Source organism: Pezoporus wallicus, unplaced genomic scaffold, assembly GCF_028554395.1.
Source record: "Pezoporus wallicus isolate ANWC-B61680 ecotype Strahan unplaced genomic scaffold, APGP_CSIRO_Pwel_v1 contig_1583, whole genome shotgun sequence".
NCBI classification, from domain to species: Eukaryota; Metazoa; Chordata; class Aves; order Psittaciformes; family Psittacidae; genus Pezoporus; species Pezoporus wallicus.
The window spans coordinates 763,491-780,862 of record NW_026637266.1 but is presented as its reverse complement, the minus strand read 5'-3'; the positions used below and the strand labels follow the sequence as shown (position 1 = coordinate 780,862).

The 17,372-nt window shown below is 42.0% G+C and overlaps 1 protein-coding gene across 1 annotated transcript in view; it reads right to left on the bottom strand.

The window, feature by feature from the left end:
- COL25A1 (collagen type XXV alpha 1 chain) overlaps positions 1-12,966 on the bottom strand; it is a 294,833-nt gene extending 281,867 nt beyond the window's left edge. The window contains exons 1-2 of the mRNA XM_057404557.1: positions 12,185-12,966; positions 11,574-11,643 (exon numbers count right to left, since the gene is read on the bottom strand). Of these exons, the coding sequence (XP_057260540.1) occupies positions 11,574-11,643; positions 12,185-12,544 (430 nt within the window). The 5' untranslated portion in view covers positions 12,545-12,966. The remainder of the gene's footprint in view (positions 1-11,573; positions 11,644-12,184) is intronic.
- Positions 12,967-17,372: the final 4,406 nt, after the last annotated feature.

Genomic DNA, 17,372 nt, shown 5'->3' with positions numbered 1-17,372 from the left:
GAGCAGCCCTGCAGAAAGAAATCTGGGGTTTTGGGTTGATGGTAAGTTGAATACGAGCCAAAAGGGCTAACTGTGTCCTGAAGTGCACCAAGCACAGCATAGTAACCTAGTCAAAGAAGGGGGGCAGTCGAGGGGGAAGTGCTGATCTCCTGTCTCTAGTGACCAGAGACAGGACATGATGAAAAGGAATGAAGCCACATCAGGGGAAGTTCAGATTGGACATTAGGAAAAAGTTCTTCACCAAGAGTCAGTGGTCAGTCACTAGGCTACCCAAGGAAGTGGTCATGACATCAAGCCTGTCAGAGTTCAAGGAGCATCTGGGCAGCACTCTTGGTCATATGGTTTAGTTTTAAGGAGTGAGGAGCAGGGAGTTGGACGCGATGATCCTTATGAGTCCCTTCCACCTTGAGATATTCTGTGACTCTATGGCTATTCCAGATTTTGACAGCCCCAACAGGGATCTTCAACTTTTTTATATCACATCAAGCAAAGAAACTTACCAAGTACAGTGGGTATGAAAAATGTTAATTATTGCTTCCATAAAGAAACAGAGGGAACATCTGGGTTAAGCAAATAGTGACTTTTCAAGCATAGCATCAGGGAAGTGGGGAATGGTAGAGCTAATCCACAGAGTTAAAAGACACACTCAGGGTTGAACAGAAGTTTCACCCCTTTCGCATGTATTAAAACATATGAGTGGAAAAACACGCGCATATGCAGAACTCGGTCATGCTGGTAAGGAAATTAAGGTCCAGCTGTACATATGGATCTATTTTTTTTATCCCTTAGAACTGATATTTTGAGCATTTCTATAAGATTTTTAGTAGCTTTGTCTAATCACTTCTAAACAACCACCAGTCCTCAGAACAATACTCACTGGGTCTGCAAACTATATATTGAGATATAAGAATATGTAGTTTTCCCATAAAGATAAATACATTTAATAATTTCTACTGTTCAGACTGTCCCCAAGTGCAACCAGAACTCTTACAGTGTTACAAAACTAATTCTGTATTCCTAGTAGATATAGACATAGTGTTCTTGATTAGACATTGGAAAGAACAAATGATAAACTGAATGGTAAATAAATTTAAAAAAAGTATTTGTTTGATAAAAAAATGTATGTCAAAGCTAAAGTAGATGATAATGGCTGCACTTACAGATATGCACACTGATCCAAGAAAAAAAAAAACAAAAACCACAACCAAATGACAAACAACCAAGGCTATTCCCAACTCTCAGATTCCAGAGTAGCTACTGATTTCAGTTAAAATTTGTGGAATTCTTAATGTGTCTGAAGTAATGCATACACTTATCAAGTCTTATTACTATCAGTCACAATTCCAATTAAAGGCTACTTTTACCTACCTTCAGTTCAAAATAAAATCATGTTTGGATATCAGAAACTGGTAGCAAAAGAAGCTACTTCTGTCCCAGCATAAGTGATCTAAGCGGGCATTGCCCACCTTTTCAATTAAGAAGTTTCTACAGGGCTGTCTTTAAAAAAAAAAAAAATCCTTTAAAAAGTTCCAAAAATGTTAATTCAGCTCCAAATTAATGCTTTTGTAACTATTTTCACATGTGATGATTCAGCAACCTAAAGAAAGAAGAAAGAGCACTGTACGAGATCCCATTTCTCTATCCTCAGAAAATGAACATGCAACTGCCAGCGATGACACTTCAGCAGATTCCATCTGATTATGTCCTGTACTACTGATCAGAATGGCTCATGAAGAGGTGGTTACCCAAATTAACAGAGGTGAGGAATGCATTGGAAAGAAAGACAGTAACTTTATTTCAAAATTATACTTCATACTTGTAAGCCTTTGGCACACTTTGTTTAATGTATTTACATAAACTCAATTTTGCAAATGGAAAAATTCAAATATAAAGACATTTTATCCCACCTTTACAGCCCTGTAAAGGAAAACAGTCACAATAGCTGTCCCTGCTGTAATTCATTGTGTACAGCGTTTCCTCTAAGGTTCATCCCTTTAAACTTGCTAAGAGAGAGGTTTTTTGAGAGTGTTTCCAGTCTTCCAGCTGCTATAATACACACTGAAAAGAGATTAATTTCTCCCTATTATCCTAAAATGGACTGGAATTGTTTGGAAGACATGAAAAGACCACCTTGTAGCAGCAAATCAATTTTAAGAGTGAAAAAAAGTGAGGATTTCAGTCTTGCTGTATTTCCCCCTCATTGCTAGGGGTTCAGTTTTTCAAGGCTCATGCTTCTTAGCTGGCCACTCTAATATCTTATGTGCTGCCTCTTAATTGAATGTGCTAAAACAAAGTCCTCCTACAGCACATCAGGATGTGGCTTAGCCTGGAATTCAAACCAAGAAATTATGCAAAGCTGTCTTAAAGTGAAATCTGTAACTGTCAGACTTAAATACTAATCTCTCTTCACAAAGATTAGTCTCCCTACAGTAAAGAAATACAGTGCACATGCTTGTTGCATTGGAAAAACACTTCACCTTCACATATAGGATCATTTCCAGCCTTCTACAAACATGAGTGTCATCATTATAAAGACACCAACCCTAAGCAAGTATTGACAATGGCTGTCCAAGCACTGGTTCATTTTAAACTGATGCCATTGCCTCTGTCTTTCAGCCTCTCTGGTTCATCAGTATTCTGCGCACCTACTCCAAAGAACCACTTGGGAAACACATGCAAGATGATCCTAACCGAACTGTGACTTCTTCACAGACACACACAGCTGCAGCAAACACCACAGCCCATTTCTGTGATACCACTGCATTTGTAAGTGCCAACTAAAACCGTTCCCCAAGCTACATATTACTAACTGACACAAACAATTATCAAGCATCCACCAGGACAGAGAACACAAAAAAGCTGAGTTCAAGTTTGGCACTGCCAGAAGGACCATCACAACAACGACACCACTTTGGTTTACACTTGAGAATATATGTACAGGGCACATTTCCTGGTACAAGGGCCAAATTATGAGTCAGGAAGTATTTTGACTGAATTTTTAGACAGCTATCCTGAGAGATGGAGGGTATGAAATCAATAGTATATTAACCACCTCTACGTCAAGCTGAAGTAACAGCCCTCAACATTTGTCATCCTTCAAGTGGCAGTAACCAGTCATACAGCAGTGGTGGTGCAAACATTAAAGGAGCATTTTGATAAAAAGCAGCAAAAAAGTTGACAGTATAGAGACTTTCCAGAGAACACTTTACAGTATTTTTCACAGTAATGCCCTTGAACATTATCTAGATGAAAACTCTGTGACTGGAGAATATTAATACACAGACTATAGAGTTTATCCTTTTAATCCTCTGTGGCCATACCCTTGTGCTTAGGTATCAAGGCTTCCCTTAAGAACATCAAGGGACTCAGAACAGGAGCTCACTCAGAGGGTATGAGCATAGGGCGGGGAGGAAGAGGAAGGATGCCTTCAAGCAGCTGGTTCTCATATTCTTAAGAGATTATCAGAGGTGCCAGCAAAAGGAAATACCGCCTCAATTTAAGATGCATACACTTTGACTTTCAGCACTTCAGCCCTCCATGAAAACCCTGCTATCATCCAGTTGAATCACTGACATACAGAAAACCTTACATCATTCCCCAGCAACACAATTAGTACTGCCAGCACAGGAGAGGCCTTCATCTGTAGCCAGCTATGCATTTGCTATACATGATCTTAATCACAGAAATATCTTTTTAGGGGGTTTATTTAGTGCCCTTCAAATCATAGGGTGCTGTTCTGCTTTCAGACATGCATTCACAAATCTGTCACTGCAATGGCAGCCACATATCTGATAAAAGATTTTGGCCTCTAATTTTCAATACATTTTCCTGGTTTCAAAATGCCTTCTGTGCTCCCCATTCCTATCCCTGTCCCCACACACACAGTTTTAGAAAAGATCTTTTGAACAGCAGATTTTCAGCATAATCTTATGCACAGTGTGCCAAGAATGAGTTTATACTTATGGAAGGAAGCTCATTCATAAGCTAAAACTTTAACATATCTTGAGGTATGATTTTTCTCTCTGCTATTATATTCAGAGGGATACTGAAAATATTCAAGTGGAAGGATAAAATAAATGGATTTTTCTTAAGTCAGAACAAACTACAAATGGCAGAACAAAGGCCCATTTTCAAAACATTAAAAAAAAAATCTTCCCAGTTTTTCACCTCCATTATTGCGCTTTCTTCATTCCATTTATTATTTTGCTTTCATCATATCATTGATAATTATAAGAACATATATGTCTAGTAAAAAAAAATTACATGGGTATATAACAGCTTCATATTTCTTAAAAAAAAATCTCACCAAGCATCGCCATCTGTTTCAAAGCTTTCCAAGCACAAGAAGAAACAGTTTTCACCAAACATGCATGCAATATTTACAACTGCATGTAAAAGCCTGCTCCTAAATACATATATCTGCACATATAAACAAGAATCAATTTTAATACAACACAGACTAAAAAAAGAAGAAAAAAAAACCCAAAAGTCAGAAGAACAGGGAAGAAGCAGAAAGAATAGTGTGCTTCACAGACAAGTCCATCTTCCAACATATTTTAAAAGCCGCTCTAAAACAGAGCATAATGGTCAGGTTTTCTTCATGAACACAAAGGATGGGACAAGTGTTTTACTTCACAAACAAGGAAGTGTAGCTTGCCTACTATGAACTAGGCAACCTATCGAAATATTTGAATAGTGCCTAAGCTCACACAATATACATTTATGCATTAGCAATTTTTTGCACTACACGTTTACATATTTACAGAGCAGCACATTTTTAACTGGGGAGATTATTTACATGAGGCTGCTGCACTGAATCGCAAAATTAAGGCAGATCCAACTACTTGTTGAGCCAGGACTTACTAGACACTGCTGTTGTGAACCACATGAAATTAAATACTTGACAATGATGGCCTAGATATATTTGCTCCAGATCCCAGAAGCATGACTAAGATGATCTCTTGGGGCATCAGCCCAACCTGTATTTCTAAAGTTGTTCAAGTCTACATAGAGAAAAAGTGGCTGTATTTGCATGAAAGGAATGTACAAATCCTGCATTTTTAAACCGGGCACCCAGTTCTGAAGATTTTTCCTGACAGTTGTTGTTATTAAGCAATCACAAACAGCTTCTTCTGCTTAAATTAATCTCATTTAAAGACCAGAGCAGATTAATTTAAGTAGGCATTGTTCTACTGCAAATCTAACCAGTAAAAACCTGATGGTCCACAAGCTTCCAACAAGCAACCCTGCAGCATCATGTTCACTATTGTGTGTATTATCTAGCTACAAGCTGCAGCTGTAATTGTACAGAGCGAAAAGTGTTTCTTCAAGCCTGTATTATTCTATGCTTTCTCACATCTTCTTAATAGTTCTAAGCAATCAATCATGTTTCCTTTTTGTGGATGACTTGGAAACCAACTAAAACAATGAAGGGGAAAAGCAGTCTGTGTAGATCAGCCTTCCTGAAGAGGCTGTAGTTAGCAATATGACTCAAGTTCTGTATGTGTTAAAGTAAGATGGATGGTTTCACAGGGTTGGTAACTTGAACATATTAATTATGTGATCCTACCTGATAACCTAAAAGGCCCTAAAAGACAGTTTTTAATCAGTCATGCTGTTTTCAAAGCTAGGCAATTTTTATTGTGCTACCTATACAAAAACTAGACAGGAAGGCTGCAGCCAGTAAACCTATAAGGGAGTGAGAAGAAAGACGAGCACTGTATGAAGGTGCAGCAGTGTTGTTCTGGCAACACATTCCCAAGAACACACTAGCCTTTAAGGAAAGGGGCAGGGGTGAGTATTTCTGCACAGAATTCAGTTATCCAAGCTTTAAATACTCTTCAAATAAATACATGCATATAATTAATGATTTAAGAAAGAAAAAAGAAAGACCACACACACTAAAAACATTGTTCCAGAAGTGAGCTTAATGGACACTTCTCCTGCCACAAGACTCACTGTACTTGAACTGCTTAGGCACTTCAGCAGCTCGAGATGGACAGGTGCCACATGTAAGGAAATGTAAGAACATACTATATTCTTAATATTAATCTCATAGCATAAGTTAATGCAGATAACCAAACCTTCCTTTCAATACACCTTGTTTGACAAAACTGCAAGTTAAATAAATTTTCATTCAAGTCATAGAAAAATCTTTCATTAATAACACTTTCGCGGCCACATCAACTCCACTGACATCAGTAAGATTAAAAAAGACAAAAATCTGGTGCAGTCTGCTGTCAACCAGTTCTCCTTTGAGCCACGTTATGTTTCATTCATCATGTTGTTCACCCTACCTCCCTACCCAGAGGGAAGGGAATTAAAAGGTCACATCTTAGCCAATAAAAAATATCTAGCTATTCTGGGGCATGGGGGAAAAGAGTCTCTAATCACTCATCCAAATAAGACAACAGACTACCCAGAAGGTTGCATGCTGCTGCACATCAATAAACATCTTTATCTAGGAACTGAAATGAAAAATATCAAACCAGAGAAGGTATGAAAGGGGGACTCAAAGCCCTGTCAGAAAAATTACAAAATTAGAGCTGAGCACTGCATTCAGCAAATAGATGATACAGACATGGCAGAAATAAGTAGTGCTGGGAGCTAGGTTCAGATAGTGCACTCTGGAACTTTAAATAACAGGGAAAAACACTTTGGATACATTCTACATCTGTACTTTCTTTTGGGTCTCTGTAGCTCCTCTTTACTCTTCAGTCTTTAGAGAACTGCTTCATTATAAACATAACTTGAAGCAAACAAACAAGTAATACCTTACTGATACCTATTTCAGAATACTTTTAATCCCAGAGATTGATTTCTTTTCCATTCTTTCAGCCTCACTAATCAAAATGCTCCAGGAAATAGTCCTTATGGAACATGTGGAAATAAGAAAGAGTGCCCAAGTTGTACTTCCACTGCATGTCAAAACAAATATTAGGTGCTTACAAAGACAAAACCAATACTGGGATTCTAAAAAATTATACCGATTTTTACCATCCATGTTGCTACCAAAATGCATGTAACAGATTCATCATCCTACTGAAGAACTGTAGCTGTAGAACGCAGTTGTCCCACCAGAATAAAACCAACTAATATTCTCTATCCCTTCCCCCCCCCAAAAAAAATAAACCTTGGCTTATGGCATTTTGTCTCCTGAATGAACACGTTTATATACACTCAACTACACCGAAACAAGCTGTATAACCTGATCATAGCAAATTGACAGTGAAATAGGAGTTACTTCAAATGCCAAACCATAAAGCTCTTGGAGACTAGAACAGAGAATCAAGATGACATGATTACAAAACCAGCACCAAATAGCTGGCTAAGAAAGAAGAATGATGATAGCATCCATGCCTGGAAAAGGTTTGAAGTCACAGGTATTCAAACACAAGAGGAGAAAAACTTGGGGTTCTTGATAGGAAAAATATATATATAGAGAGAGAAAGAGTAAAGGAAAAAACTTTGACACAAAGAAAATAGCAAATTTATTTGATCAGTTTGCTGGGTACTCATCAGTGAAGTTTAGCTAATGTTCTGGGGGAAAAAAAAGAAGGAAAATCAAGCCAACAAGCAGAAAACACCATCAATTTACATGCAAGCTACAGTGAACAGGCATATACAGTGTGTCACAGCACTTAAGAGATAAAAAAACATCTCTGCTGCTATGCTACGTATCCTTTGTCAATGAAGAATTAAATAAATGTATGGCACATTGGCTTTCCCACTTGTATAATGCTGCTTGCTGCTTCCTTCCTCTCATTCCTTTTTTTTTTTTTCCTTAACGAATAAATTCATTAGAATCCTCAAAAGAGAAGGGGGAAAAAGAAATTAATGGCTTCCCCAAACTGGCCTAAAGGGACATGCAAAACCATAGATAATCACTTGCTAGCCCTCCTACCGACCAAGTTTGGACTTTCTGTACTAACAGACTTGACTCCTAGTCCTGCCAACATCATCTGACTCCAGTTCCGAGGATCACTTACAGAATTAGACATCCTGGCACTTTACCTTAAGTGTCAAAACTTGACCCTTACAATGCATAAAGGATCGATTCACTAAAAAATGTAGGCATATATTAATTTCTGTTGAGGTCTACAGGTCCTAGGCATGAATGTTTCCTGAAAGAGGAAAGTCTGAAGAATCTACAAAAAAACTAAGTATTTCTTAAAACTCTACTGAATTAGGAGTAACCCTGGGCTTTCTGTACATGTTACTCTTTCCACAACAGTGTAATTCTTGGCACTAGGTAAGAAGTATCCAGCACTGTGCTTGACTGTTCCTCATAAAAGCTGATTATGCTCCCACAGCCATTTAAAGGAACGTATGAAATACTCACCTACACACCTACTTTTTTTGTTCATATTTTACAGTATAGAAACATTAATTTACAATAAATAATAAATCTGGCAAAGGAACAGTAATTTATTACTTTAAAAATAATTTCAGCCACTCAATTTGCACCCTGGTCGCATTTGCAGAAGGCTAACTGCCAGCAGTGACTGCAGCACCAGTCGCAAGCATGGGATTTAAGTTGGCACTCTTGTTAGAACTGAGGTAATTTAAGAGGAATGTCAGCATGCATTTACTTTTCAAACTTTATTACTCTGCTTTAAGAAGAGAAAGAATGCCTGCTATTGTCATTTTTTAAATATTTACAAAATCTTTGGTATCTGGCTTTAGTCCTGTGGAAATTCAAAATTCTAATATCTCCTTGCATTGTGTTTGTAAGGAAATAGAAAATACTAATCACAAAAAAAAAAAAAACAACCCACATTTAGTGAATACAAAGTTTTGAAAGAGAAATGTGAACAATTCTTCACTCTAGACAAAGTTCAAGGCTAGTGTTGAATTAAAAGAAGCCACATGTGGACAGCTCTGCAAGCTATGAGCAGTTGTGAATTTGTCTGCCTTCGGTACCCAAGCCATTCAAACCCACTTTCCTTTGAACGTGCAAGTTCCTACCATGGGATGAACATCTCAAGCTAGTGGGATCTACACCAGTTGCATAACTTTAATCCTAAATCAGAGGCCATGTTCTCACCATCCTGTCAGCAGGTTGAATTTCCCTCTCTTCTTTTGGTAGAGAACAATGTAACCTACTTTTAAACAATCTTTATTTCTCTTTAAAGAGTAGGATGAAGGAAACTGACTCAGTAGCCATTTGGCAGCAACCTTTTCACACAGCATAGGGATGTTTCAAAAATCAGCTCTGTACCGTGAAGGCCTCCCAGTGTCATCCCTAACAGACATGTATTTTATTATTACAGAAATCCAGGGAAGAAATGAAGAAGCTGAGCAGAATAAAGCAGCACCATGGGAACCATGTGAGAAGTAAAGAGGCAATGTATTCTTTGGCTTCACAAATAGCAGGCAACAGAAAAAACACTTGATACCTTTCCTATTAAACCAAATGCTTTTCTAAACATGGTAGTCCAGATTTGAAATAGGAGTAGTAAGGATGAAAATAAAAGCCCATCCTGTCCAGTTGGAAGGGAATTCTAACAAAGTGAACCAAATGAAGTAACAACCGTTTATTTGCTCTATCCCATCCTGTTCTGACTAATGCCTGCTATTAGGAAGGCACACTCCTCAGGTGCTAGTGCCACTCAGCCCATCTTGTCTCAGACAAGGCTCTCAAGAAGATGCCATTTTGAGGTAGACACCTGTCCACTGGCAACAAGCATGAGAGCATCAACTCATTTTAAGCTGTCCAACATGAGGCTATCACATGGCAGCATCTTTCAGCCACTACAAAACTTGCTTCCAAACCGAAATAGCTACCCGGAGGTGAAAAGCTCCATATCACATTTCTAGTCCCCATACCAGCTAGTCCTCTCTGCAATTTAGTTTTTTTCATTGTAACAATTTATATAATTTTTCCTGATCTTATGAGTCTTGCTCCCTTGAAAAGGTTTCACAGATCACTTAATTTTTACTTTCATCTAGCAAGGACTTGCTCCAATGCATGTGAGAACTATTCTGTTGCTCATTACCTATTTGGTAAAACGTATTTCTTAAGGAAAAAGGTCAGATAAAAATTGGTATAATGTGGAGCTCTAGTGGTAGTGGGGAAGTAAAGCAGTGCATAACACCAGCTATGAAAAAAGTTGATACTGACCTTTAGTATGAAAACAGTAACTGAAACATTGTAGCAAATTAAATAAGGAAGCAGAAGAGAGCTTTGCATCAAATTCAACACTGTTTCAGGTTCACAGAACACATCTTTACATACAACATGACCATCAACCCTCATTTTTAGTGCACAAACATGAATCTTGTAATTTATTGCAGTTAAGCAACAGAAAAAATAAGATGAACACTGTATGCTCATGTTAGCCATAAAGGAGAACATTATACAGAGGGCAGGAAACCAACATTCCTTACCAAAACTGTCTGGGAATTGAGTAATTCTATGCACCCTTTTAAAACAGTCCGAGTCACATATACTGTCCTTTTCATGTTAGCCCTGGTAACTCTTTTAGCAGCCAGTACTCTCCTCCCAGCTGTAGCATCATCAAAATACTGAACCAACCATTGTAGCCAGCTTTAATACCTAGACTCAGTACTCCTTTCAGACTGATGAGTTTAGCAGGAATCACATCCTAAACTGGAAAAGCTTCTTCCTTATACACACAGTACTATCACACATCCTATTGGCATACAAAATGAGCTCAATGCTTGTCGACAGTTGATGTTCCACCTGTAAATGGGATGTTTTTTTCATACAGAGTGGCAGGACACATCAAGCACACAGTGAATCTAGTGTGCTTCCTCACACAGAGGATGCTGGAATTCCCACATCACCCTAGGAAATACTGGTATTTTCTTAACTTTTAAGATACCATTTGAACTTGGGTATATATTAGCAGAAGTTTATAAACAACAATGACAGTTTAATAGCTAAAACAATATCAGTAGTTATCACACTGTCAAAAAGCAGCATGAAAAACATAGGAAACATTGCAGTGTGCACGTATGAACAACTGATCCCAGTATTAGGAGGCCGGTTTCCAAAGTCAATCAATATCACTGGTCGCATAAACAGTTCTGAACCTTCTTGTATGAAACCTGTAATCCCTTGCTAGGGGAATTGCTTTCATCCAAGACTACAGAAAAATGAGACTGAAAAGCTCTTGTATATATTACTGCTAACTTGCAACAGACTCATTACAATCCATGTTATAAATTGTTCAATATTTTTGCTAGGAACTTTTGTTCCACATCCCAAGCTAAGCACACAATGCCTTGATTCAGTACTGCCCTATCTGCGGGAGAATATATTCCTTCTTGCTGGGATAGATCATTAACTTCTTTGTAATTGTTATGAGTTGGCATCACCCAGCCTAACCAAGGCTTTTAACTAGCAGTAATTCCAACCTACTGTCACAGCGGAAACAGATAATTCTGGGCTTTACACCTTTCCACCCAAGGTAGAGCTGTTGACTGAAGAGGCATCCCCCAGATCTGACTTAGGTGTATTTGAAAAACACGGAATACCAAGCCCCTCCCCATGTTTCCCCTCTGAGTGACAAGCCTCAGAGAGGCAATTACCACGCTGTGTCCGTTACCTGGTGGGCAGTTGCACTCTGGAGGCGCTTCTCTCGCTACTCGTATTTTTGCCAAGTGCTCGTAGGATTTCTGAGGGGGAGAGAAGCAAAGTGAGGGCCCCTGGGAGCTCACCCGCCGCAACCGGCGCTCCCGGCCGGCGGGGACGCGAGCCGGGAGTTCGCGCTATCCCACGGGCTGCGCACCCTGCCACGGCTTCGCCACTTGGGACTTGGCCTCCACCCGCGGTATCTCGCTGTCTTCTGCACACCCACAACAGCAAAATAGAGCCCGAAGCCACCGGCTCTCCCCTGCCTCCGACGCAAGTTCCGCCGCCCCCCCCCCCCCGCATGAGAACAGCGCCGAGCGTTGGGGGTCCCCAAGCCCCCAGACCCGCCAGCCCCAGCAGCCGGGCCCCTCCTCCGGTCTCCACCTCAAGCCCGCTTCTCCCCAGGCTCAGTCACCAGCCGGAGGTACGGGCTCCGTTTCCCCGCTCCCCCCGCATCTCCCGCCCTCGGAGCAGCTTCGGTCGCCCCTCTCATCGCTTCAGGCGGCACTCCTATCGTCCCGCACGCATGGCCCCCCATCCCCGGCACACTCGCTGGCCGAGAGCGGCCATCCGCGCCCCGCACACCTGGGCGAGAAGCCGCTCTACTTTCTCCTGCATCATCGCGTTCAGCTGCTCCAGGGAGAAGCCGGGCAGCGGCGGGAGGGGGGCGGCGGTAGAGAAGCCCCCTCGGGCGCCCTCGATGGCCGCGACCCTGGCCTGTAGGTCGTTGGTCCGCACCCCCAGGTAGACGCAGGAGGCGGTAGCCAGCGCGGAGAGGAGAGCCGCCAGCGCCGAGCCGCACGGTCCGGCCCACCGCGGGCAGCAATCCCCGCCGCGGCCGCGCTGCCCGCTGCCATCCCGTCCTGCGGCTCCGCGGCTCTTCACCAGCGCGCCTTTACACCCTTCAGCTGCGGCAGCTCTGATTTCCATTCCTCCGCCCCCCATGGAGGCAATTAGTTTACAAACAGCGGCAACAAAAAGCAGTAACAATAAAGTACGAGAAAAATAAAGAGCGAAAAAGATAAAATAATAATAATAATTAAAAAAAATAGCGGTAAGTAGAAGGAAAGCCCTCAAACGGCTCGCACACTTTCAAGGCGAAACAGCAGCCAGCGCCGCACGCCGCCCGGCAGCGGGTCTCCACTCAGCGCCACAGCAGGGGCGACAGGAAAGGAGGTGATGGGAGGGGGGCGAGGAGCCAAAAGCCGGCAGCAGGGCTGGGCTAGGGGCGAGCCCCCGCAGCTTCCACCCGCTCTTCGGAAGGAGCAGCGTGCTCTGCTAGCGGTTTGCCACTTGTCAGAGGGGTTTTCAGACGCGGGGCGGGAAGCGTATGTGTGTGTGTATCCCCCCTCCTTCTCCTCCTCCTCCCGCTCTCCTCCCCGCCGCCGTCGGACTTGTTGCTCCCCCTCCACCTGCGCGACGGCGCCCAGCAGCCGCGCCAGGCGGAGAAACCCGACGGCAGCCTCCGCGGTACCCCGCGCTGCCCCGCGGCCAGCCGCGGAGCCACAGCCCCGCCCGCCGGCCCACCTCCCGCCCTCATTAGCATAATGTATTCACCTAGGCGGAGGAGCGGGCCGGGGCGGGAGGCAGCAATCTGTATAATGTATGCTCGGGACATTAGACTAAGAAATGAGGGTGAGCGGTTGGCGCCCCGCCACAGGATGGAGCGGGGAGAGGTGGGGGGTACAGGGAGGTGCTGCGGAAGGGGCGGCCTGCCCCGCCGGGAGAGGTGCTGGGAAGCTGCGCTGATTTACGGCGGTTTATAGCGGCGCTGTCATGCCCACGGCACGGGCATAAAACACGGGAAGTGATCCGTCGTCCCGGTCTTTTTTTAGAGCACGGAGGATAAATGAGTGTAACTCAGCGGCCAGCTTCCAGGGAGCGCGCACACGGGATGCGAGGGCTCACTTCCAAAGGAGCAGAATGAACTAGCCTCCCATTGCGGCGAGTCGGTTTAATTTTAGCTGTTTCTGTTTGTTTATTTACCAAGTAGTTTCTTCACTGTTTCGTGCACACTGACCCATTTGCCCTGCTCCGGGTGTTTGGCTAGAAAAGAAGCATAGACACCTCTTCAGCCCAACTGCACACATGGGCTGGTGGAGAGCTTGCTGATTTCTGTTCCTTTCCACTCTGCCTCTTACCTTCCAAATGCTGTTGTGGTTTGGTTCTTGTCTTGGCATAACCACAGTGCATCTTTTCTGTAGCACCTCGTGTGACATCCCTTGTGCCCAGCATTCAAACCAGAGAAGCTTCTCAAAGCAGGACAAGAATCTGAAGGTGCACACAGCTCCTGGCTGGCATTTATTCGTGTGAATACTGACTATTTGCAAGATATAAAGACTAGTGGAACGAAGAAGAGACTTGTCCAACTATGGCACTTCTCAGATAAGACTGAGAGTACTAGTTCGTTTGTACAAGGAATCAAGTTTCCTTATGCAGTCATATTTGTGCAGTTTTATTACCTATTGTTTCCCAAGTATTCAAGCAATCACAAATGCCATGAAGACAAGGATCCAAAAAGCTTTGTGGGCTTCAGTATAATTACATAGACTTTAAATAAAGCTTACCAGAAGTTCATAGCTAGTCATTTATCTTTTGTAATTTGTCTTTCTCCTTTCTAAGAAAAAGTTTTGTGGAATCTAGTCAGGCAGAAGTAATCATGGTTACATAGCCCCAGGTGATAATTTCTTCATGATAAACAGTTAATAGTTGCAATGAACAGTTTGCAAACAAATTCCCCCAAGTGCCACATACCTTATGACCAGGGCTTGTGAATAGCAACTGCTCTTTTCAAAACACGGCCTTGTCCACAGACTATCTGTTGACAATAAGAAGATGCAATGGTATTTGGAATGAATAGTCTGATAGAAGAAAACAAATAATACCAACATGCTCTTATTTGGGCTCCCTGAGAGTGGTATGAGCAGTCCCAGGATGCCTTGGAGCCGCTGACGGCCCGAGGCGCTCAGAGCCATTGGCGCCAGCTTCAGCTCTTAGCGTTACCCCCTGCTGTTAGTAGCCAGTGCCATTACTCACCCCTGCTTGTGGTGACATCCAGCAGATACAGAGCTTCAGACTCTCGGGATATGATTGTGATTTTATGCTGGGGGTTACTGAGGCCCTGCTGCAGGCAGGACAGCTGCCCGTGCCCTGCTGCTGCCATGCTCAAGTGGGTGCTGCCTCATCTAGGACAGGGTGAAATTTCCTCCTGAGATCAGCTCTTCTTATTTATCTTCTTATCAGGGATAAGGACATCCTCTGGTTGCTTCAGTGCCCATTCAGGGCACAGACAACTGCATACCCGTGTACCACTGTGACCTGGGTCAATGTTTTGCTTGGCCAGAAGGTGCAGTCTTTCTGTCCAAGTACCTTTCTGACCCAGCATCATGCCATCCGTTTATTTTGAATGTGGTATATTCCATATCAGAAATGAGCTACCCTGAGGCAGAAAGTCCCTTGTTGCACTAGATTTATATGCATTTGCTGTTGTAAAGATTACAAAATGAGCCAGATCATAATGTTTCTGTTGGACACAATGCAAATTAGCAATTCCCTTGCAGGAAACCATGATGATTTTCCTGTTGTATTTATCCGCCTCCCAGCAAGGCTGGTCCAGAATAGACTAGGCTGGACTATAGACTCTGAGCAGCAAGCTAATTGAAGCACAGTCTGATTAAATCTAGCACTGGATTTGTTTGTGTAGGTGAAGAACATAATGCAGCTGGTTTACCTGGTATAAAAATCTCCAGTCACGTCTGCCCAAACAGAAAGCATTAAGCAGCTGTACCCTCCCGTGTTCAGTTACTTGATACCATCAAGTGGACAACCAGCAGCTTTGCAGTATGCTTACCCCATCTAAACACAATAAACTGGAGAAAAAAAAAACATGTAAGACTCAGCCTTGCTGCTTTTGCCAGCTTTCCACAAGCAGGAGGCAGAGCAAATCCAGGACATGCGTATGTTCAGTGCCAGTGAGCCTGCTTCTTATTTTGCAGCCATGATGATACCAGAGTCAAGAAGGCATCTACTTAGGATCATAGCTAAGATTGAAACCAGATTGCTGTAGCACTTTTGAGAATGCTATCCATGCAAAGAAAGAACTGGGCTGTTGGGGTTTTTTTCCTTCTCTTAAAAACAGCCACAATTTTTTACTTTTTTTTTTTATTGGTGAAGATTTATAGGTTTTGAATTAGAGTAACTTGGTCTAAGGAGTCAAACTCCTACTCCAGGAGTAAACCAGATGGCTGTAACCAGTAATTTAACTGCTTGCAGTCAGGAACTCTGTCTCAGAAATTGCTGGTCACACATAAGGTGATATACCATGCAAGGTCAGGTTGCAAACCACTTAAAATCCTTAAAAAGTATATTTTGCATCTGGTAGCTAGAATAAAGCCGCTTGAAATAAGAACTGTACCCCAGATATATTGAACTGGCCATTAATACATGCAGGTGGAGTATAAGAAACGGCAGATCTGCAGCGCTCCAACACAAACAGCAGCAAAAAGAATTTTAACTAAAAGGTCTGCTGAAGAGCTTGTGCATGCAGACCCGAGGCAGCCACGCTTCCCACCAGGAGGGAAGTGCTCTCACTTTGAAGATTCGAATCTCTGAATGCCATGTTTCAGCAGATCTCGTGCATGACCAGGCCAAAGGTATTGACACAAGATGCTACTGTTTGCTTTTCATGGGTCTGTGTTTGAAGATGTGGATGGCGTTTGCAGATAACAGTTTTCCACTAGACAGAACTAGTGTCTGGAGCTCTTTCCATATTTTTATGTCTACAGCTTGCTGTATTCTGTCTGACCAATCCACAATCCATTACTGGATTTCTTTACCAGAAACAACATAAGTTCATAATTAGAATTACACAGAAACAGATTGGTGAAAAATAAGCACCCGTCTGCTAGGTTTGTATTTTGCATACATGGTCAAGAAAGGCAGAGAATAAATAGTAGAAATTGGAATCTGGGACTCTGTTGGAACTAAGGTGACACACAGAAGCACAAAATCTTGAATGCCTGATAATGGTCATAAATGCTTCAAGATACTTTCTATTCCAAATGTTCCCACTTTCAAACATGGCTTATATAATATTCATTATACTTGTACTTGAATTGTATCTGCATTCTACTGCTTTCTCCATTTCTCTCACTCCTGCCCAGTTCAGCCTTTGAACTAGAGTGCATCTTGCACCCTAAATGAGTTTCTACTCAACTTTTATATACTTACATGGGTAAAATTCAAGCTAGAACCACAATCCAGCACTTCCATGACTTGCCTCACTTCTGAGCTCTCTGGCAGGTTAGGTAGAACAGTATTTCTTGCTGAGCTGTTCATAATACCTGCCAAGATAGCACAGAATCACCAAAGAAACCACCAACCCAATAAAAATCCTAATTCAGTGTTTTGGGAAAAAAAGCTGGGAAAGCCTTTCACTTTCAAGTATCCAAATTGATTGCCTTCTGGCACTTTAAATTTAATATAAGCACATTAAAGTACAGTATACATGATGCAGTACATTAATATACTTAGCAGATGGATAACACTTGCTCATGATTTAATACTTAGATACACTCATTTCACATCTACTGTGCAAGCACTTCATATATTTGAATCCTTAAGTCAGACTTATCTTCAGACTAGATGCAATTGAGTCACACGAGCATAGGATTTACTTTATTAGTTCCATAACCTTACTGGTATTTTGGCAAACCTGGTAATAAAAAAAAAAAAAAGAAAACCCCCTTGCATCTGGATTTTAATATATTTCACA